Source organism: Xyrauchen texanus, chromosome 21, assembly GCF_025860055.1.
Source record: "Xyrauchen texanus isolate HMW12.3.18 chromosome 21, RBS_HiC_50CHRs, whole genome shotgun sequence".
Lineage (NCBI taxonomy): Eukaryota > Metazoa > Chordata > Actinopteri > Cypriniformes > Catostomidae > Xyrauchen > Xyrauchen texanus.
In genome coordinates this window covers 8,330,062-8,351,932 of record NC_068296.1, presented here as the reverse complement: position 1 = coordinate 8,351,932, position 21,871 = coordinate 8,330,062, and the positions used below count along the sequence as shown (strand labels likewise).

The window sequence follows — 21,871 nt, the reverse complement described above, 5'->3', positions numbered from 1 at the left end:
TATTGGTGCGATTACTGCCACAACCCCCTCTGAATCTGTGTCCGAATGCGAACAGTCTGGAGGTGATATCAAACCACGCCTGTCTTTCGCTCAAAAACATGCCACGGCATCACCTCGACCATTACCTGAATGTCCAAATTTGCACCCTCACTCAGATCCAGTGGTTCCCGTCTCACCACAACACTCCAGTTCCAAGGCACTGTGTTGCTCTGTGTGTGGATTAAAGTCAGGGGTAAACGCATACTGGAGCCTCATCAGCGTCACATGTGAGGGAGGTGCAGTCGAATAGAGAGGCGCGGAGGTCATGGACCCAAGCCTAGACTTTCGGGCCCATGTCGGCTGTCAATCACTCGCAAATCACCGAGATCATGCATGTACCCCACATCATCAGCTGCCGCCGGGTACCGCTGACATCACCGCCTCGTCCCGATCCGTTCTGATCCCGTGAATATTCATAGCGATGCTGATCTATATCGTGTTGCCATAGAAGCGAAAAAGGAACAGCAAGGTCGGACCGCCCACCCACACACTCAGGTTCCAAACTAACCCTTTACGCGATTTTCTCGCAATATCCACAATATTCACATTTCATTGGATATTTTAAAACTCAAATCAATTTATAGTTGGATTCATCAATGCAAATGGGAATATTCTAACTGTAAATAACACTGAGGAAAATATTGTACTTTTCCATCTAGATTATTAAGACTTGTTAGCTACAAACTAAATCACCTGTAACTTTCACAAGTCATGTAGCCTAGTTTCCGAACTGTGCAAATTGTAATTAAATCCATACACAAGTCTGCAGTTAACCAACTTTGTGTATATAATATAGATGCTGACGTTTTCCTAATAATACTAGCACATTAATTACATTTTGTAGAGGTGAAGTAACCGAAAATGGTGAGATGAATAACTGTATTTACGACAGACTATAACGCATGCGCAGTGCGCACACATAAAAACCAACGCCACGCCCCTCCCTCAGGATACGCCCAGTTCGACTTTACTTCAGGGTTTTACTCTCGTAATTTACAAAAAGTAGTTTAAGCGTGCGAAAATGGAAAGACAGAGTTCAGGTACAGAAACTTCGAAAGCCGTGACAATTTCAAACCACGTTTGGAAGCTAAAACGCTATGGTCGTTTTATTCCCAAAACAAAATCTAAAGCCTCAGGGAGAGACTCCGCATGGAAGGTGAGGCGGGCGGGAAGCGCGCGAAACGTCAAATGGTTGGAAGCGCGTGCTGGGCACAAATTTAGTTTTATAAGCGAAATATTTTTAAACCTGTTAGATTTGTTGTTTTTAAGTGAAATATTTGTTGATTCATTCAATGAAGGGTGCCTACTCTAGCTGTGATTTTTAAAATAAATATTTGTATTTTTTTTTTTTTTTACATTGCTCAAGATAAATTCATACTGTTTAAAACAGACAGTATAATTTGACATTAGAGGCCTTGTGCTCAAGGTCATTGTGGACTAGGTGCATCTTAAAAAATAGACAGCCTAATTGTTTTCAATTATCAATTGTTTGCTTCACAAAATTATGGTAACAGGGTTGACATTTTAAGTCCATCCACTACTGACATACAAATCAAAACGTGATAAAGTGTGTGTGTGTATATATTTATGTAACAATTTTTTTACATTTCCTTACACTATGATAATTGTATAAAGAAAAGTATAAATTGCTTTATTGAATTGTTCTCTCCACACTTTTAATTAATATATTATTATACTACTATTAGTTTACTACTGCTTAAAATAATTATCATAGAAAATAGTAAACGTACAAATTAAAACAAACAGCAAATTTTATGTTTCTTTCAGATTTTTGAGTCCTGTGAAAAGTCTGGCCAGCTGGAGTTGAATATTTTGGGCTCTGGTCATCTGCTAGTATCTCAAGGCCAGGAAGTCTTGGTAAGATTATATAAACATACGGGCCATGTTTGGCAACCAATAACACAATTTTTTCTTTATGGTTTATGGCACTCTTTAAACCCTTAACACTCTTCCTCCCAATCTGAGTGCAGGCCATCCACTGAGCCCATCATAAGTGCTTGACCATATTTCTTTTCAACCGTTGAAAGAACAATGTAATCCCCTTCCTCTCCCACTGGGCCTTTCCATTTGGGATTGCCAGACCAACAGTAATGCCAGGCTGAGTGCCTCTGAAATCTCCCAACAATAAGCCCCAATCTTGGACTCGTGGACACAATAGTCACACAACTGGCTCTTCGTGATGTGCTGCAGTGCTACTTTTGGAGAATGAGCCACATTTCAAGCTTTTATGCAGAACCATAGAGCCAAATGAGTCAGCATGTCCATGGGTGATTTTGAGAGCACAGACCAGTATTCAGTCATGAATGTGTGTCTATAAGCGTTTCCCCCCATTCATTTAATAAGAGAAAATGAACAGTTTTGGGAATTTAGTCGAGGGAATAAACAGTGAGTTTTTTACTTGCACAACAAACAAGCAAGTGCAGAGAACAATGCCGTGCAAGGCAAATATGATATTTTAGATGTAATGAATTTCAATCATATCATCTTTGAGGATCTGTGCAGAAAAAATCAGTTTTTAATCTTTTGAGGTTGAAAGATGTTTACGTAACATATCCAATAGAAAGCCAAGTTCTGGTAGAATCGTGACATTTTTCATTACTGCTACAGTACTAGAAATTGGCTCAGGATAATGTGCGAGTTATGATAAATCGCAATAAATAATTCTAACTGTAAACTTTAAAGAAATGAGAGGGAAATGTGCAAATGAATTGTTCCCTGTAAGATTCTGACTGTAAGATTCACATGTAAAACTTCAATAAAAAACACTTCAGTAGTAATAACAGTAGTTGAACTACATATATTTGTTGAAGGTGTTCCCCATATAGAGCTGTGGTTTGGGTAGAGACACTGAGGTTGTTGTGTTAATAGATCCCCCTTCTGACAAGGTCGTGTAATAGCAGCCAGAAATAAAATACCTATTCCCTAATGTTTGGGAAATGCGTGTGTGAAGTACAAGAATAATAATGACAATACTATAGTTTAATTACACACTTATTGAATTACAGATGATCTTGTTTTTGTTAATTTCATGGTGCTTGTTAAGTCTTGCTCAAGATGACTTTGCAGAGGCAAGCACCACTCTTAATCTAGTTAATTATGTAAAATTTGTCAAATGAATGCTTTTGCATTTTAATATATCAACAAAAGTCAGATTGACATCACACTTATATTCAGCGTTATAAACACACCAGTGGAGAATCAGCAGTTTCTGCTTGCTACAAAGTACAATCCTATTAAGTGTAAATGAGTCCCTGACAGATCATCATAATGTGTGATACTGTTTCCTCCTGTAGGAGGGCTTTTCTCTACTCAATGCACAAAGCTTTTTGAAAATTCAGCACAAAACAGACAGTCTGCTGTTCAACATTACAGTAAAGGTGAGTAACAGCATTTTTTTGTATTATCAAAGAATGAAACATTGTTTCTACAGATTAATCTGTAGTTTAACAGCTATCAAACACAAAAGGAAGTCAGTGGGATGTGATTTGTGTATGTTGTCCTGGAGGCAGACTCCATCTCCTTGTCCTTGAAAGCAATAAACAATTTTAATTTGCAATTGTAAAAAAATAACTGCTTACAAGTGACCTCCAACTTGCAGCTCACGGACAAACTCTGTGCCTTGCTAATTAAGCTAATTATCTCTTCTCCAACGTGTCTGTTTGAACAATTTGTTACTTTATGAATACTGATGAATTTCTTGAAAACAACAACAATCCCTAATATAGCTTTTATATGGTTGCAAACAATCTACACTCACTTTGTACTTTATTAGGAACCATATGGTCCTAATAAAATGCCCAACATGGTTGCTATCTGCTGTTGTAGCCAATCCACCTCAAGGTTTAAGGTGTTGTGCATTCTTAGATGCTGTTCTGCTTACTATAATTATACAGAGCGGTTATCTGAGTTACCGTAGCATTTCTGTCAGCTTGAACAATGTGACCATTCTCCGCTGACCTCTCTCCTCAACAAGGCGTTTCCGTCCACAGAACTGCAGCTCACTGGATGTTTTTTGGTTTTTGCCACCATTCTGAGTAGAGATCGACCGATATTGTTTTTTTCAGGCAGATGCTGATCTTTTGAAATCCGGGTTTAAAATCCGAGCTGTAAGTGATTTTCTCTTTGCCTTTTGTTGTTTGATACGCAGTAATGGCTCAATCGTCAGCATGTTCGTTAGACAGCTTCCCCTTTAAGACCGAGTCTAATAGGCTCGTGATGCGCCATATTTTCTCCCAACTATTTCCATAACTACGTCCATTTAAGACATAAACTGTGTTTAAGTGAATCTCCAAGCTGGTCGTTTTGACATATTTTTGTGTATAGTTGATCGTTTAGACGCGCACATGAAACCCAAAGTAGCCTATACTTTGCTTGTCTCGTTGTGTTCTGTTTCGGAGTGCCCGCCGCCTTGGGAACGGTATCTCTTGCGCTCTTTTTATTATTAAACGTGTCCCGCAATTTAGCAACAGTAGCTAGACTGCATTTTACAACAATCACTGATCATGCTGATTCTGATGTTAAGTTTGAGTTTTAGGGAGAAATGTCAGTGCACCGCTGTGAAAGGAAGGAAGTTGTGCTAGACAGAATGCGGCTTATGTATAAATATTATTTTTATAATCTTTGGAAGGTGAAATCTAAAATAAAATTAGACTAATATCACAGATCTAAACCAGGCTACGTTTGAATGTTTCGTTCTGTCACTCATTTAGCAGGGCTCGTGTTGTGCTCGCTGTGGCACCGCGTGAGCGAGATCTCTCTCTCTCTCTCTCTCTCTCTCTCTCTGACTGCGAATAGCTAAATTGCATCACAGACAAATGGTTTCATATTGTTATACATAGAAATGGCTGGCGAGATAAAATAACTTTCTCTTTATAGCAATAATAAATTTATTTTCTTAATTTCTCCAGTACCGACAGCAGAACCGATAACGTCCGAGCTTACCAAAGCCAGTCCTTCAATAGCCTATAGCGCTTTGGTATCGTTTTTTATTACTTATTTCTCTGCATTGAGTGACAACCCTCTCAAATATAAGACACACAAACAGAACAAATAAAAGTCTCAGATTCACTGTCTGTAATTGCAAAATTCTTGCTTACTTATTGTGACATGATAGCAACCCTTCTGCTGTGATAACGCAACTTCAACTACACTATCAATATCCAAAGTAGCCGAACGTCATGTCGTGTTTTTTCTCGAAGTTGGCAGTAACATATCAAAAGTTTTGAATTAAATATAAAGAAGTTATACAAATTTAATCCTTACCGTTTTCTCCAAGGAACTTAGCTCCTTCCTTAGGCACTTGATGAGGTCTGCTCACTCTGCTGGAAAATGACTCTAGGGGCGGCGTGCGTCGAACACGTTTTCCACAACAACACTTGGCTGCCCACAGATCCGCCTGCCTAATAATCGGCTTGATATACTTGGATATTGGCCGATGCCGATTATGTTAAAAAAAAAAATCAGCCGATTAATCGGCCGGCTGATTAATCGGTCGACCTCTGATTCTGAGTTAACTCTAGAGACTGTTGTGTGTGAAAATCCCAGGAGATCAGCAGTTACAGAAATACTCAAACTAGCCTGTCTGGCATCAACAATAATGCCATGGTCGGAATCACTGAGATCAAATTTGTTTCTCCATTCTGATGGTTGATGTCAATATCAACTGAAGCCCTGACCTGTATCAGCTTGATTTTAAAGTGCTCAGTGAGTGTATGTGGTTTTGTGCTTGCAGCTGAGAAAATTTAATACATCTTTTTTAGTTAAAATGGTAAACGGGTTTGTTTTAGTGTGGAATGCCAGCTGAATTTCTTAAATTTCCATTCAAGTGTTTGCAGAGTCACTTATGAGTGATATAGAAACATACAGAGCTGAAAAATGCAATCAGGTCACAGAGATGTTTTTGTTTTTTCTGTTTTGTCTGGAAGGGAGAGAACCGTCTGATCAGACTGCAGTTTGATGGGAGTAGTCGGGCTGAAGCCGCAGGTTTTTGCAGTAAAGCAGTAGAGATGTTGCAGATTTATGTACCTGTGCAGGAGCACACGATAACACCTTCCTCTGCAGCTACACCAGCTTCTGCTGCTCTAACCAATCCTGCAGAACCTGGAACCTCTGAACAACAGCAGAAGGTGGGAAATACTGTATTACCTGTGAGAAACGTAAGGGATAACGTACAGTCAGTCGGTCTTTGCAAAACATACCCAGTCTTATTTTGTAATGATAAACACCTAAATGTACAGTATCCTCCTCATTACATTACAAGGTTACTTATCAAAATAAATGAATGGACATGGAACATTGACTTGAGTTGATTTTGTTATGTGAGAGGAGAGCACGGAGTGATATGAGAGACATGAGACTAGCACAGCTACTGTATGTAGGGAATCACTGCCTGGGATAACAATGAATTATGATACATTTTCTGTATGTTATGTAACATTTCCAAGTGAGAATATCCATTGAAAATAATGCGGGGCAGGTTTGTGAAAAGTGTGCAATTATTTTATTGTTCTCCCCACCCACCCAGCCTTGGCTACATCAATAGAATATGTAAGTCATTTAATGAATCAGAAATATTTTAGATTATAATGAAAAAGTTATGAAAACACAACATTTTATACTTCTGAATAATGTGCACTGATGAATTGTGCACAGATAGAACAGGAATGTTTATTAAGAGAATAAATAATTTTTATGTCATGTTTAGTGGAACTCTGCATGTGAAAGTCTTGGCCACTAGGGGATGCCATTGCCACATAATGACACTAAATTGGTGCTAAGAATGAAATAATCCCACCCTCGATTCAACTGTTCTTATTTGTGAATCTGAAATGTAAATACACAGACTTCAGGCGCTAAATATAGTGAATGCTTAAGCACAAAGGGAAGTCTCTTTGTAAAATATGGTTGGTGACAACGTCACCCTGCATAAGTGATGAAAGAGATTGCGTGGCGATGAGGACATTCAATTAGTAATGAGGGTATTGATCAGTTTTTGAGGCCTGCCTTGTGAGTCCTGAGACTATAATGAATGGATCTATTTCTGTGTTCCCTCTTCAGGCCTCTGAAGATGCTCCACAGGCAGCCCCTGCCATTGCCATGGGATCATTGTCAATCGAACACCTTTCTCAGGTACCATTGTATTGTGATTGACTTGAAGGCTGCTGAAATGAACGTGATCACTGCATTTGTGTGCTGTTGTGTCGAGTCACTGAATTAGATGCTGTAATCAGCGGTGGTTTAATTTGACCTCTGAGATGCCATCCATGAAGTGCACACTGACTTTTTCATGCACATTATATATACCCCCCTCCTCTTCCCCCTCCTCAGCACTTCCTGGGTGAGCGCAAGCTCTCCCTGCCGATGGCGTATCATCAGTCCACGCTGCCCCCTGGAGACCTGGAGGCTCTACTGCGCCTCTGTCTGCTTGATTCTGGCTTTCCTGCTTTCGTTGAGGAAGTGGAAAACAAGCTAAAGGAGCTAATCCAGGACTGAGGAAGAGCAGGGCTTGCAAAATCCATAATTACACCCACACTGATGCTCCATAGCTGTCTGATTCCACGTTAGATGATTGAAACTGCATAACTGATCCTTTGCTAAGCCCTGCCAGAACTGTTGGTTATACTACAGTAAATTGCAGTTATCATATAATAATTTACTCATCCTCATGTTGTTTTTGTATGACTTACTTTCTTCCATGGAACACAAAATGAGATGTTACACAGAATGTAAGAGACTGTCTCAATAGCCATTCAATTTCATTGCATCTTTTCTCATGAAAGTAAATTGTAACTGTCTGATGCTGTCAGTCTTTAAAATTCTGCCTTCTCTTTATGTGTTCCAAGAAGAAAGACAGTCATATGGGAGTGGAACTACATGAGGGTGAATAACTAATGGCAGATTTGTTTTGGCTGAACTAACCATTTAATATATTTGAAGCAAATGTTGGTGTCATTACTGATGTTAAACATATTCATTAGAGAACGAGGGCTGATGGATTGTTTAATCCATAACATGCACTTAAGATTTATTCAGAAATTTGTAATTCTCTTTAAAACTATCCGAAGACACAGGTCTTACATAGATGTACATTAGAAAAGACAAAAAAAAAATTCTAATAATATGGCAGATGGCAAAAGTAGCTAAGGTAGAATTGGACAGTATTTCATATTTTTAAGGCTGGGCTTAGTGAAGGGTACATTTTTATACGGTCCAAAACATCTCTGTTGTCAAACTCACACCAGTCATTCATTAAAACAACACAGAAACACAAATATATTTTGGAACCTTTATTCTGAAAAAGGAAACAATTGTTTTCACATAGTTTGTAATGGCTTTAGCTCCACCCACTTCCTCCCTTGAATGTTGGTCCTTTGTCATTGTGATATGATATTGATCAGGAGTTGACATGCAACTACAGCAGTGCATTTGAAATGCAAATCACCCCTATTGTTCCTGTCCTATTAAAGCTTTTTTTATTACTCTCTGAAATGAAACAAACCCGCCCCACCTTACAATTGCCAGTAGATCTATATGAATACATATTGCATAGGATTATAGCCATGCTGTACAAGAATTAATATTTCTCTAAAAAGAAACTTGAAAGACATTGAGGTTTAAAAAAAAGATAGTTTTTCTTCTTTTTACAGATGCTATCATAATATTTGAACATTTACAGCACCACAATGTACAAGACATCTAAAATACTCTAGAAAATAAATGTTACATGTATTCATTTCATTTAGTCATTTAATACAATATCAGCTTTTTTTGATTAAATACTGCTCTGCAAGGTTCTTGCATTCTAGTTTAAGACAAAACACCTCCTTTTAGTATTGTTTTATTGGATGATAAACTGTACAAAGTTCTCAGTGACTTGTTACTTTTTTTAATCCATTTCAATTTCTTTAAAAACACTCACACATGCTGATATGCTGACATACTTCCTCACACACACACACACACACACACACACACACACACACTGGTTATTGGATGCAACACCACAAAGTAATAAGTAACAATAGAAAAACAATATTTGAACCTTATTTGATTATGTTATTGCATGCATTCAAGACAACATGTAGATATGAACATGATTCAGTGCAGCAGGAGGGCATGATAAAAAATAAAAAAAACTCAAAGTTAACAGCACACGGGGGAAAAAAATCCTTGTCACTTTTAGAATGATTCGGTCAGTGTCCACGCATTCACACAGATCCTTAGCCTGAATAAGGCATACATAAAGACAGACAGACTTTATTGTTCATTTCTGCCTATGTAATGGTGTCATTGTTTTTGTTTTCTTCACCTTGTGAGGCAGGATATGCATCACTGAAATTCGCCATGAGCGTCTCCTCTCCTTGTATACGTCTGTACAGTCGGGATATGCAGTTGTTCATCTGGAAATAGGGAAACTTTTTTTTATGTTTGTATGTTGTTTCATTTGTAAGACACATGGTTGGACAGAATCCAGATTCTGTTAAGTATTATACAGTTAATTAAGTATTAATCTTAATTTCTAAACCTTCAGAATTCTTCTGTAGTACGTTGGTCCACCGGCTCAGTTGGTATTCCGCTGTCTTACATTTTTGTCTTTGTGGTTGTTTGTGGAGTTTGTTTTTCTTAAGGACAAAGATTTAAAATTCACAATTAATAAACAATTTTAAACATCTAAATGAATCATAGATGAGTTTTAATAGACATTATTCTATTATCACAAATAAGAGTTCTTACATTGGTGCAACTGGTTCATCATCTTCAACAGGGTTGACACACAGAAAAACAGGCAAAAAAACAAAAAGACTTCATATTAAACCATAACACTAATATTAACCACTAATATTTGCACTGAACCTTTTTGTAATGAAATAGTTCTGTAAACAGCAGCCAAATCTGCAACAGCAACCAAATGCGTTTTCTGAATAAATTAGGAATGCATTTGGTTTGTGAGTCTAAAAAGCTTAAATGGTTAGATTCTTTCTGTCTTGGCTCATAACGTCACAGTTGGGATGCAAATAGAAAGTTTATAAATGTTAGATATTTCATGGGGAAAACCGCCTCCACTAAAGCTAAAAATGGGATTCCCGCATACATGGAACCCCCAAAGTATCAGGGAATTTTAAGACTGATTTTCAAGCTTGGAAAAGTCATTGAAATTATTAAATTAAACACATTTTGTAGTTATACTCCGCTTTAAAGAATTTAATCAGCTTAAAATTGCCAAAAATCTCTGTCCAGTAATCACAAACAATAGGAAAATTCAAGGAACTTAATTGGCCAGTAGTTTTACTCTGCAAATTGATAAAAAAACACAAAACAACCATTAACATTGTCTTCAGTTGTTTGGGACAGTAGTTGTGGTTGACAGAAGGGTGTAGTAAGGTCACTAGAGGTCATTGAAGAACAGAAGCATGGCTCTTTCCACAGACAAATGGACAGTTTTGGTTAGTGTATGAATGTATAACAGCACATGCAGCCACAGGCAGCAGCATTCCACAGTATTGAACACAAAGCAGGTTATGAAAATTTGACATACTGTAGAACAATATGACTCTTTGGCACATAATAGTTCTCCTTTTCTGATTATAAATCAGTCTAAAAATTCTTGCCAATTCAAAAACAACACAGAACCTTATTTCAGTTTACTACATATGACAGACCAAAACAAATATGCTTCCTGTGCAAATATGACACATTTTTATGAGTCAGGAACCCGAGTGTGATGGGCAGATCACACTGACAGGCGATTTAAAGTGACAAAGTAACCATAAGGGATTGTTCACACAGATTGCGTTTTTCCCATATGTCTGTTTAACAGTTGTTTTTCTATGTAAACATGCACTAGACTAGACTGATGTCTTTGACCATTGCGTCATGTCACTTTTTCTTTTAGCATCTCGCACAGGTACGCCACCTTTTTAGATGCTGTCAAAATGAAAAGAAACGTTTCTCTTTTTTGTGCTGCATCTTGCTTTTTTTTTAAGAGCAATAAAGTGTATGGTCAGAATGACTCCCAAGTGATTAATTTTCATTGAAAGTTAGCGATTTGAGTGTGTAGTGAACGACCATTGGTGATGAGATGCAGAGTTGTTTACCTTAACACACATGCATTTCAAGAGTTTGATGCATGCAATAATAGTCGTTGATCTAGTTTATGATATGATGAATTATACACTGCAATTTGTGTACAAACGCTTTCCCATTCAGAATGTTCTTTTTTTAGCAGCATGAAAACTTTCCTTGCCAAATTCTTATTTTACTGGAAATACATCACATTTGTGATAAGATTTCTGTGATCAGGAATGCCCATAAACAACAAACAACATGGTGACAAGGAAGCCTGCAAAAAAAAATTGCTATCAGTATGAACTGCGTCAAGCAGTAATTCACTTAAATATTTCAGTAAATCACTCATGTCAGTTTATCAGCTCACAGATTCCAAACCACTAGAGGAGTAAAGGTCAGCGCTGCTAAAATTACAACATCCTGGCACGTGGATTTCAGCTGTAATGTGCATCATTGCATTATGTTATCATTTCTGATTCTGTTGATAAGACTGTGGGCAGATATAATCTACCTTAATCTACCCCACCCTTCCCTACACTCTATCTCCTGGGAACAAATCTGCCTCAAACCACAAAACAGAACATGGTGTTCATGCAAGCTGTGAGGAAGTTTTTCTCCTTAATTATGTTTTGCATGCGATTATTCTGTTATATAGGGTCTGTAGAGGCCATTCAGGGATTTCTCCAAAGAAGCAAAACAAACAGGAGTATCTGAGAATGTTATAGTTAAAGCTGCAACAGTGGAAATTTAGTTTAAGATTAGTACTTCTGAATTTCAGTCAAATCTGTGATGCAATTAACACAAACTCTCTCTTTGTATTCCTTTCCATCTGTTACTGTCATGTAGTGCTCATTTTTTTCATTAGGAATCTAGGTCAAAAGAGACAAGTTTGTTTATATGAAGGGTTTTTGTTGTTGCTGTTGATTACATTTTAATTAATTACATTTCCAAAAAACTAAACAAATATTTAGTATAATTATTGAAAATCGATAACGAACCATAATCGTAACTGTAGAGAATCGTTGCAGCAAACACCAAGACCATTTTTTTAATTTCCTTTGACCATTAAATAAGCACAAGTGGACATCACAGCTTGAATGAACAGAAAACAAATAAAACGCTGAAATGTCTGAAGACATGCAGGTTCTCAAACTTACCAACAACAAAGAATATGATGCCACATGGAGAAGAAAAAAACAAAGTTTAACCCATAATTAAATGAAACCATTATATTAAATAGAAAGCAGAGACATTCTGTTGTGAATTACAAACTGGTCCTTACAACCGTTTTGAAATATATTAAAAACGTAAAATATTATTAGGAAGGAAAGCAATATTGGTACCTGCAATTAATTCACTAAAGAATTGCGCTTAACTGAATTACTGCCCTGAAGTATTTTCTTGTATGAACAGGCAAAACCACTTTCACCTAAAAATGTCCAGTTTGTTCACCCATGGTCAGCAAACACTTCTTTTTCCAATCTATTTTTATTTTCTATTATAACTGTAAATTGCATTAATGTTAACCAGCATCATTAAAAAAAATTTTTTTAGAAAGTCTATATTGCCTACCTAGGAGTAACTTAATCAAATTTAAATAAAGGAATAGTTATTTACTGTAGCTATTGTTAAATATTAACCAATAGCCTGCATGAACTAGGTGACATCAGACAAAAAGGAAAAGTCATTTCAGAGGCGGAGCCACTTATTACATTTTGAAAAGAAATGATGAAGAGAAACATTTCTTTTCTCATTTCTTTTCTCAAGGACAGTTGCGACTATGTTGACTGTAATATATTCTTCTTTTCAATTATTCATTGCATGTACAAATCCCATAGATGGCAATTAAATGCAATTTATTCCTAGATATGTATGCCAACAAAAAAAAGTTACTGGTGGTTGTCGGATTTGATTACTATTTCTAAAAATGTAACAATACAAAATGAGAAAGATTCATCTTGAGTTTCCATTATAATTTAGCAGAAAACAACAGAACAAGCAGCATGGTTTTATTGATAGGATATACGTTGTTTCAATCACTAGGATCTAGTGAATGTTGCAACACATTTAAAGGGTAGCTACTAACCACCCCTGGCTCTGCGATTCCCTTCTGCATTTCTGCAAAGGTCAAATTAGCATTGTGCTATGCCTGACTGCATCCCTTCAGAGACTGACACTCACAGCCTCAACATGTTAAGAAAGGAGCATGTTTGGACATACTAGCTCACTGGCTGTGTGTTCTAGTTATTAGGATTACTGTCCTTTTCACCACTTCCCTTGCGGCCAAAGTGTGACAGAATGGGATAAAAATAAACAGTCTCTAAAGGAATATTTCACCTAAAAATAAAAATTCTGTCATCATTTACACACCCTCATGTCCTCCCAAACCCTGTATGACTTTTTTATTTCTTCTATACAACACACAAGGTGATTTATTTAAGAAAATACTGTCTTCTTTTTCCATTTCATGAAGGTGAATGTCTGTCAAGCTCCAAAATGACAACCATACAATTTATATTCCAAGTACTCTGAAGTCATAAGATGTTTGTTTGAGGAACAGACACAAATTTAAATTGGTATTCACTGATAATCTTTCCTATCGAAGCTCTGAAATGGAGATCAAAAGTTTTATTAATAGTAAACGCCACTGATGCGTGTCTCATTAAAGTCCACTTTGATTTGAGAGCTACAGCGGACAGGAAGATTTTCAGTAAATAACCACAATTGACGATGACAAAACCCAGGATACTGACAGACAGTCTCCTTTTACTTTCATTATTGAAAATATTATTTTTTTACCTTTTGGATTCCACGGAAGAAACAAAATAATAAGAGTTTGGAACAACATGAGGAGGAGTACTTAATTGTCCTATTTGGGTGAATTATTCCTTCAAATGTTAAAAGATATCTTGTTCACTAATCAATCAACTATATTAACATTTCTTGTTTTCTTTTTGAGACAAAAGAATCCTGTGTAGTTGATGACATTATCAGTTATTCATTAAGAGTGTACAAATGTGAAGCAGCTAATGTTCTGATTTAGTTTTCTAGTAGGGGCCGGCTGAACGTGGTCAAGCATAGAGATCAGTATTTCCCTGTGGTTCTCATACACTCATGAATATTCACTTGTGCAACTACCCTCACGCTAACAGCCGAACCCATGTATGTCCCACTAACAACCTGCTTCTAAAATATAATATTGATGGCTGCTTCATTCTTCAAAACAGTCTGAATGTATTCTAAGATACCAGCCCAGCTGATTCATCAAAGTTGTGTTTGCTTGTAGGTACAGTACAACATTTCAAGAACAATTTACATCATGTTTTCATCTATTACTTAAACAATTGCCCCATTAAGCTCTTCATAATGCTATTATATTGTTTGTTCATTGTACACAATCTTTTTTTAATTAAGTATTTTTATCCTTTTTTTTTTCTTCAGAAAAACATCCTTAAAACAAGATGCATTTACTTGAGTAGCAAATTGTAAACTTGTATTTTGATCCCTTTGGCAAGTAATTTTTTTGTTTTCTTTTCTTTTCAACATACTGTAAATCGGGTGCCAATACGTCGATCACGATCTACCAGTCGATCGCAAAGGCAATGCTGGTAGATCGCACAAAATTTAAAAGTGCTTTCGTTAAATTTGTATAAAAATAAATATAATGTCTTTCCTTCTTTTAGTTTTCTGTCTGACTTGAACTTGACGAGTAAATTTGGACCAGGCGAGATTTTTGCTTGTTCAGTTGCCATGACAACTAGGTTCGCGCCCTCCAAGGGCTTCTGAGAACAGAGCGCGAAATTGCAAAGCTAGCAGTGTTTGAGACTAGCTACCAGCAGCTACTGCCCTGATTATGCAATACTGTCTGATTCCATTCAGTGCATGTCATCAGAATAAGGTAAATGCCCTGTCTATTGTAATCTATTGTGCTGTAGGTGTTTTTGGTGTAGTGTTAAAACTGAATGATATCAACATTTAACATTAGTTTATTTTTTTAATTAATTTGAAGATGTTCCATGTAGGGATACATGCAGTAGTCCCAACAAGCATTTATTTGTATTTTTTTTTAATGAAACTGTTTTTTTAGTTGGTAGATCTTATTGAGTTGGTCATTTAAAAGTAGATCATCATGCAAAAAAGTGTGGGCACCCCTGCTGTAAATATAGCCAAATGTAATGCTTACAAAAATTGCTAAAAAAAGAGAAAATTACCTTTTTTTAAAAAAAAGGACTGGGTATCGATATAGATTTCCTGATTGATCCGATTCTGATACAATTTGATTCAATTCTGATTAATTTGACTATATTTAAGTTATAATATCCATTTGGGTTACATATGAAAGAAATTCTTTGTCAGATAATGCAGTAAAAATAGTATGTTTTTTTAACATATAATAATTGATACAACCAAAATTGAAGTAATTATCTTACACAATTTAATCTATGTAAAATGTGTAAAGGATGTTTAGAAAACAACACAAATACAGATGATATTTTGCAGTGTTTTTTTATACAAAAATAAGGAACTGCTACTAGTCATGACTGGCATTTCAAAAAAACCATACTGCCAGAGACTTTTAGGTAAAAATGAATAAAGCACAGCACTACTTACCATCAAGAACCTCGTCTGGCCTCTTGCGCCTTTCGTAAACCACGATAATGACCACCAGAATGATGATTTCAGCTAAGACGCCCAGAAAAGGCCACAGCGGGGCGAGCTGACTCCTCACCCGCAGGATGGTCATGGACTCTTTCGAGCCAATGATGTTTGAAGCGTTGCAGACGTATTCGCCCGGATCTGTGCTGATGTCCAGGCCGGTGATGTTCAGCTCTGTGTAATTATGTTTGTTGATGATGAAAAATCGGCCAGTGCTGTTATCAATGTCCTACACAATGTTGGAAGCACATGAGTTTATCTGTGATGCTGCTGTGTCCTCATTTATTTAAAGGTGAAGTGTGTAATTTCAGTGCCAATAGCATCACCACACGGACTTGCAGAAATAATGATTAATTACTATTAAACACTATTATTCCAAAACACACAGTCCTGCCCAAAACTCAAACCATTGGTTGACCCAGTGTTGCTTTGTAGGGGTAGTCAGGATGCTCAAACAAACAGAGCAATGTTTTGATAGCACCACAGAGCCACAGTATTTACAATTTTCAAGGGATCAACCTATGAAAGTCTTACTTACAGTTGTCGCCGCATATTAAACTAGGAGGAGAAAGTATTAAATCACTGAAAGATGACACACTTCACTTTTAAAGAACTTTTAAGATAACATTTAAACTGAAATACTATCTGCATTATAGCTGTTTTTATAATGTTTGTTACCCTACATTTTAGTTACTTACGATGTAAGATCCGCGGCCCAATTTCTTACGCCACATCCAGACAGGATGTGGGTATCCCACCGATTTGCAGTATAGCGTTGCATTATTCCCTTCTTTTTTGTTCTCACTTCTTTTGTGGCCTATGATTTCAGGAGCAGCTGAGTAGAAAAAGTAAAGGTTCATTTAGATTTGAAATTGTCCCATTACTTTCCCTTATTCATAACTCTCTTCATCTATTCTTGACATTCTGAATCTGTTTATTTTTGGGGGGGTTATGTTGTGTGATTTTTATTACAACATTTTATATGGTCCGGTTGTCAAGTCAATTTTATTTGTATAGCGCCTTTCACAACACACATCGTTTCAAAGCAGCTTTACAGAGGATCAGCATTAACAGACGATAAAACTGTAATGTCTATAAAGTCGATTAATCATCATTGTGTAATTTAGATAAAATACGATTTTTAATAGTGTTTAAAAATAATTAAATAATAATTGTACTAATAACCCCAGTGAGCAAGCTGAAGGCGACTGTGCAAGTAACACAAAACTCCATAAGATGTTGATTAATGGAGAAAAATAACCTTGGGAGAAACCAGACTCACTGTGGGGGCCAGTTCCCCTCTGGCTAACATTATGAATGTAATGTAAATATTAATTATGTATAGGTAAAATCATGGTTTCAAATTATTAAACTAAGTGTTAAGGGTCAGTGTTTAAACATCGATTGTATTTGAACTGTAAGATTAATGACCAAAGTCTTTGAAGTCCATCTTGATTAATTGCAGAAGTTCACATAGATGCAATTGTCCTTGTTAATTGGCTGATGAAGGCTTTTGTTGGCAATAGTTAGTCTAAGCATTTCATTTCGGTTGTAGTGGTTTCTGTAATTCTCTAGAATTAGAAAGTTAAGCATACTGTAAATTGTCTGTGCTTATCTAGCATTATGAACAGATTGTAAATTGTGCCAGGATTAGAATCCTTATTTACCGCTACGCGATCAGGGCGATGTCGCCATAGAACAGTGCCGTGAAGTTATTAACAAGACAATACACTGGATAAACTGTCCTTGTCCAAGAACACAATGGTATGCGTCTCACTTTTTATGGTGATCGAACCAGCAACCTTCCCATTATATTGTCAGTTCAGTGTTAAACATAATGTTCTTAACTAGGATTTTTGTCTTGTTTTGCGGTAAAAATATCAAGTGTCGAGAGGGAGAGAGAGAGTGGATCCAGAAAGCTCCACAGACTGAGTGTGATATTGTTTTGTTTATGTTTACATTTCTACGGCGGTGACCGTCGTATGTTCGTGAAAGAAATTAAAGTGCTGATTTCAAACCTGCTTCGCTGTCTTCTGACTCCTCCATTGCTCAACGAACCTGTTCACAAGCTACTTAAGTTCTTACAATGCTCACAGTAAATGTACGTGTATCAAGGTCATCTCATGTAATGATTTGCCATGTCACATTTAGCAGAGAGAATATCCAGATGTCGTGACGAATCTTATTAGTGTTCTGACTCAAAGCTTCGGTCATATTCAGGCGGGTCAGCAGCAACAACAACAACAACAACAACAACAACAACAGCTTTCTCCTGCTGTTCCCTATCGAGAGGTCTCTCCTATTGCGTAAGTAGCTTACGCTATGGGAAAACTCGAGAAATATTGAAGTCTTTATGTAAAACGCATTACAGCTGCACAGCAGACAGTAATGAGCGAGGCAGCTCGGTCATTGGCTGTGCTGCGGCAACTGCTCGAACCAATGACGGGGCGACTCTGAACGCGCGACCAATGGGCACGCGCCTCGCATTCCCGCGCTCAGAGCCCGCCGAAATTAGCATAGCCAGGCTATATAATGGGCACCCCGTCATACGAGTTCCTTTAGATTTAATCTCCTTCAGCAAAGACCTTCTCTTCGCTGGATTCTCCGGATTGTTGGAGTCTTTTGCCCGCCGTTGACAAGCCTACAGCAGGACTGCTAAGAGGACGCCGGCGCCTTCAGCCGCCTTTGAAGCCTTCTGCTACGCCATCCGGCGCGCATCACTATATCCTTTTTACTAAGCTACTTTGCAAGTGTTCGCCTTTGCGACACTTTTTGTATTTAGTAAAAGAGCAAATTCGAGGCGTTGTTCCAAATGCCTTCGACCTGCGCCTCGTGCAGAGGCCTTCTTCCTGACAGGGACCGTCACATTATCTGCACTTGCTGCCTGGGACCTGACCACGCAGAAGCTGCTTTCACTCGAGGCGGACGCCCCGAATGTGACTCCCTGGGCCTCAACGAGCCGCGCGCTCGCTTCGCTGCCTTCGCCGCGTACGAGCCTGCTACCACCATGCTGCCGTCCCCTCTGTTCGAGCCGCGCAAGAAAACGCGCCGCTCACGGAGGCCGCCAGAGCACGCGGACTTCAGTGACGTCACGCCGGGCCAGTCCCCGCGTGCTTCACCACCACCCGAGAACTCCCCGCAGATGGACCAGCACCCCTCCAACAGAGCGGTGGGTCTCATCTCATTCGGCGCACCAGGGGACAACGGTGAAAAGGATGACAGCCTTTCCAATTGGCGCTGCATCCGACAACTGGCCGGGCTCGGCCTTCGACCCTGCGCCTTCGACATTAGCGGACACGAGCACGGGCACCAGCACGGTAAGAGAGTTCGCTGAACGCTTCACTGCAGCGAGCAAAACGTGTAAAACATTACCCAGTCCCCTTACAGGCGGCTGGAAATGTCTGTACAGCAGTCAATGGGCCAGTCACAGAACTCGCTCACCTGCAATCAAACGCCGTTTTAACGGCAACACACAGAAATCACAAGAGTCATTTTCTGCCTGTGTCACTAAGGGGTCACGTGTCCACACTAAAGTGCGCACTCCCACATATCAATACTGTCCAAACAGTGCCGAATACTTTCCCAGCTCGAGCTGGACGCCCCATAAATGTAGATCGTGTGCCTATTGTCATGTATGCAACACTACACACAAGCACTGTTCCCACAGTTATAAACACTTCCCCAGTAAATGCGGGAAATACTATAAATGTAGCGCGCGTGCCTGCTGTCCTGCACGCACCCCTACACACAAACACTGTATGCATGGCCAGAAACCCCACCGCTAGCGGGAGGCTTTATGAAAGTGGCGCACGTGCCTACCACAGTAGATGCACCCCCACCCATAAGCGCTGCCCATACAGTTCCAAACAGATCTCTGGCTCACGCCGCGAGCATCAGAGATGCGACGCGCGAGCCAAGAAACTCCCCGCTAAGAGCGGGAAGCTTTATGGAAGTGGCGCGTGTGCCTATTACACTGTATGCACCCCCACCCGTAAACACTGTCGTTTCAAACATTTCTCCGGCTCTTGCTGCGAGCATTACGGAGATAGCGCGCGTGCCTGTAATCTCACACGCACCCCTGTACTCAACAAAGCTGCTCAGCGCGCGCCCGCGCCTCTGAGAGCTGTAAGCTCAGTGTTAGCACATTTTCTGCCTGTGTCACTAAAGGGTCACGTGTCCACACTAAAGTGCGCACTCCCACAGTTACAAACACTGTATGCATGACCAAAAACACCCCGCCGCGAGCGGGAGGCTTTATGTAAGTGGCGCGCGTGCCTACTACAGTATATGCACCCCCACCCATAAGCGCTGCTCATACAGTTTCAAACAATTCTCTGGCTCATGTCGCGAGCATCACAGATGTGACGCGCGAGCCAAGAAACTCCCCGCTAAGAGCGGGAAGCTTTATGAAAGTGGCGCGCGTGCCTATTACAATGTATGCACCCCCACCTGTAAACACTGTCTATACAGTTTCAAACATTTCTCCAGCTCACGATGCGAGCATTACGGAGATAGCGTGCGTGCCTGTAAGCTCACACGCACCCCTGCACTCGGCACTCAACACGGCTGCTCAGCACGCACCTGCGCCTCTGGGAGCTGTAAACTCAGTGTTAGCACAAGGCAATTTGCCGATGGGGCCCATACGTCACTGCGACACGCCCCCAGCCAACATTCAGCCCATATCTGTGCGAGCAAAAGCCTGGGAAAAAATCCCCGACATGCCAAAATGGGTTTTGAACATAATAAAACACGGTTACTCACTTCAATTCGCTCGCAGACCACCCCGCTTTTCAGCGATGGTCGAGACGAAAGTGAGGAAAGATGTGTCACATGTTCTACGCACCGAGGTGCTCGAACTGATAGAGAAGGGCGCTATAGAAACTGTTCCTCCCTCTATGAGCGAGGCGGGTTTTTACAGCCGCTATTTTCTCGTCCGAAAAGGACGGTGGCCTCCGCCCCATCCTAGATCTCAGACATCTGAACAAAGCTTTAATGATTCGCTCGTTCAGAATGTTAACAACCAAACATATCCTCGCGCAAGTTCGCCCCGGGGATTGGTTTCTATCAGTGGATTTGAAAGACGCTTACTTTCACATTCCGATAGCGCCTCATCACAGGCCTTTTCTGAGATTCGCTTTCGAGGGACAGTCATACCAGTACACAGTACTACCATTCGGCCTATCATTGGCCCCCCGTACATTCACGAAATGTATGGACGTGGCACTTTCCCCCCTGAGACAGCGGGGAGTGCGAATACTGAATTACCTCGACGATTGGCTAATCATAGCACAATCAGAGGGTCAGTTAACGACGCACAGATCTTGGATTATCAGCCATCTAGAATGCCTGGGTCTGAGAATCAATTTTGCAAAGAGCGTGCTATCCCCCAGCCAGAATATCTCTTTTCTGGGAATAGTGCTAGACTCAGTGCAGATGACAGCGCGCCTCTCATCAGAGCGCGCGCTCTCTATTCGACGCCTTGCAACATCATTCAGAACGGGCGCACACGCCCCCGTCAAACGATTTCAAAGAATGCTCGGTCTCATGGCCTCGGCATCAGCGGTACTCCAGCTAGGATTGTTGCACATGCGTCCTCTCCAGCGCTGGCTCAAGAGCCGTGTCCCCACTCACGCGTGGCGCTCGGGCCACTTTTTGATCAGAGCGAATCACGGCTGTATAAAAGCCCTGACGCCCTGGAAAGCCGTCAACTGGTATCAAACCGGCGTGAGTCTGGGCGTAAATACGCGGAGAAAAATGATCACGACAGATGCCTCCAAAATAGGATGGGGGGCCCTTTACGAGGGCAGGCCTGTATCCGGCTTTTGGTCAAACCCGGAAAAGCGCCTACATATAAACTGTCTGGAAATGAAACAGACAGAGCCCTGCTTCCGTATCTGAAAAACGAACACGTCCTGGTCCGAACGGACAACATGACGGTAGTTTCGTATATAAATCGCCAGGGTGGACTCAGGTCGAGCTCCCTGCACTCTATGGCCAGGGAGCTCATCTTATGGTCACAACACCACCTGCGCTCGCTGAGAGCAGCGCATGTGCCAGGCGCCCTGAACCAGGGAGCAGACATGCTGTCCAG

The 21,871-nt window shown here is 39.8% G+C and overlaps 2 protein-coding genes across 2 annotated transcripts in view; one reads left to right on the top strand and one right to left on the bottom strand.

Moving 5' to 3' along the window:
- Nucleotides 1-1,060: 1,060 nt before the first annotated feature.
- LOC127661288 (meiotic recombination protein REC114-like) lies at nt 1,061-7,231 on the top strand. The gene is made up of 5 exons (XM_052151920.1): nt 1,061-1,195; nt 1,828-1,917; nt 3,354-3,437; nt 5,985-6,185; nt 7,117-7,231. The coding sequence occupies exons 1-5, from the start codon at nt 1,061-1,063 to the stop codon at nt 7,207-7,209; spliced, it is 603 nt and encodes a 200-aa protein (XP_052007880.1). The 3' UTR covers nt 7,210-7,231.
- Nucleotides 7,232-8,342: 1,111 nt separating this feature from the next.
- Nucleotides 8,343-21,871, bottom strand: part of LOC127661907 (neuroplastin-like) — a 43,736-nt gene continuing 30,207 nt past the window's right edge. The window contains exons 5-9 of the mRNA XM_052152865.1: nt 16,479-16,615; nt 15,736-16,009; nt 9,793-9,814; nt 9,584-9,680; nt 8,343-9,458 (exon numbers count right to left, since the gene is read on the bottom strand). Of these exons, the coding sequence (XP_052008825.1) occupies nt 9,620-9,680; nt 9,793-9,814; nt 15,736-16,009; nt 16,479-16,615 (494 nt within the window). The 3' untranslated portion in view covers nt 8,343-9,458; nt 9,584-9,619. The remainder of the gene's footprint in view (nt 9,459-9,583; nt 9,681-9,792; nt 9,815-15,735; nt 16,010-16,478; nt 16,616-21,871) is intronic.

Coding starts and splice junctions, on each gene's coding strand:
- LOC127661288 (XM_052151920.1), top strand. CDS start 1,061: ATGGAAAGACAGAGTTCAGGTACAGAAACTTCGAAAGCCGTGACAATT. Junction 1,196..1,827: donor GGAGAGACTCCGCATGGAAG/GTGAGGCGGGCG, acceptor TGTTTCTTTCAG/ATTTTTGAGTCCTGTGAAAA. Junction 1,918..3,353: donor CTCAAGGCCAGGAAGTCTTG/GTAAGATTATAT, acceptor TTCCTCCTGTAG/GAGGGCTTTTCTCTACTCAA.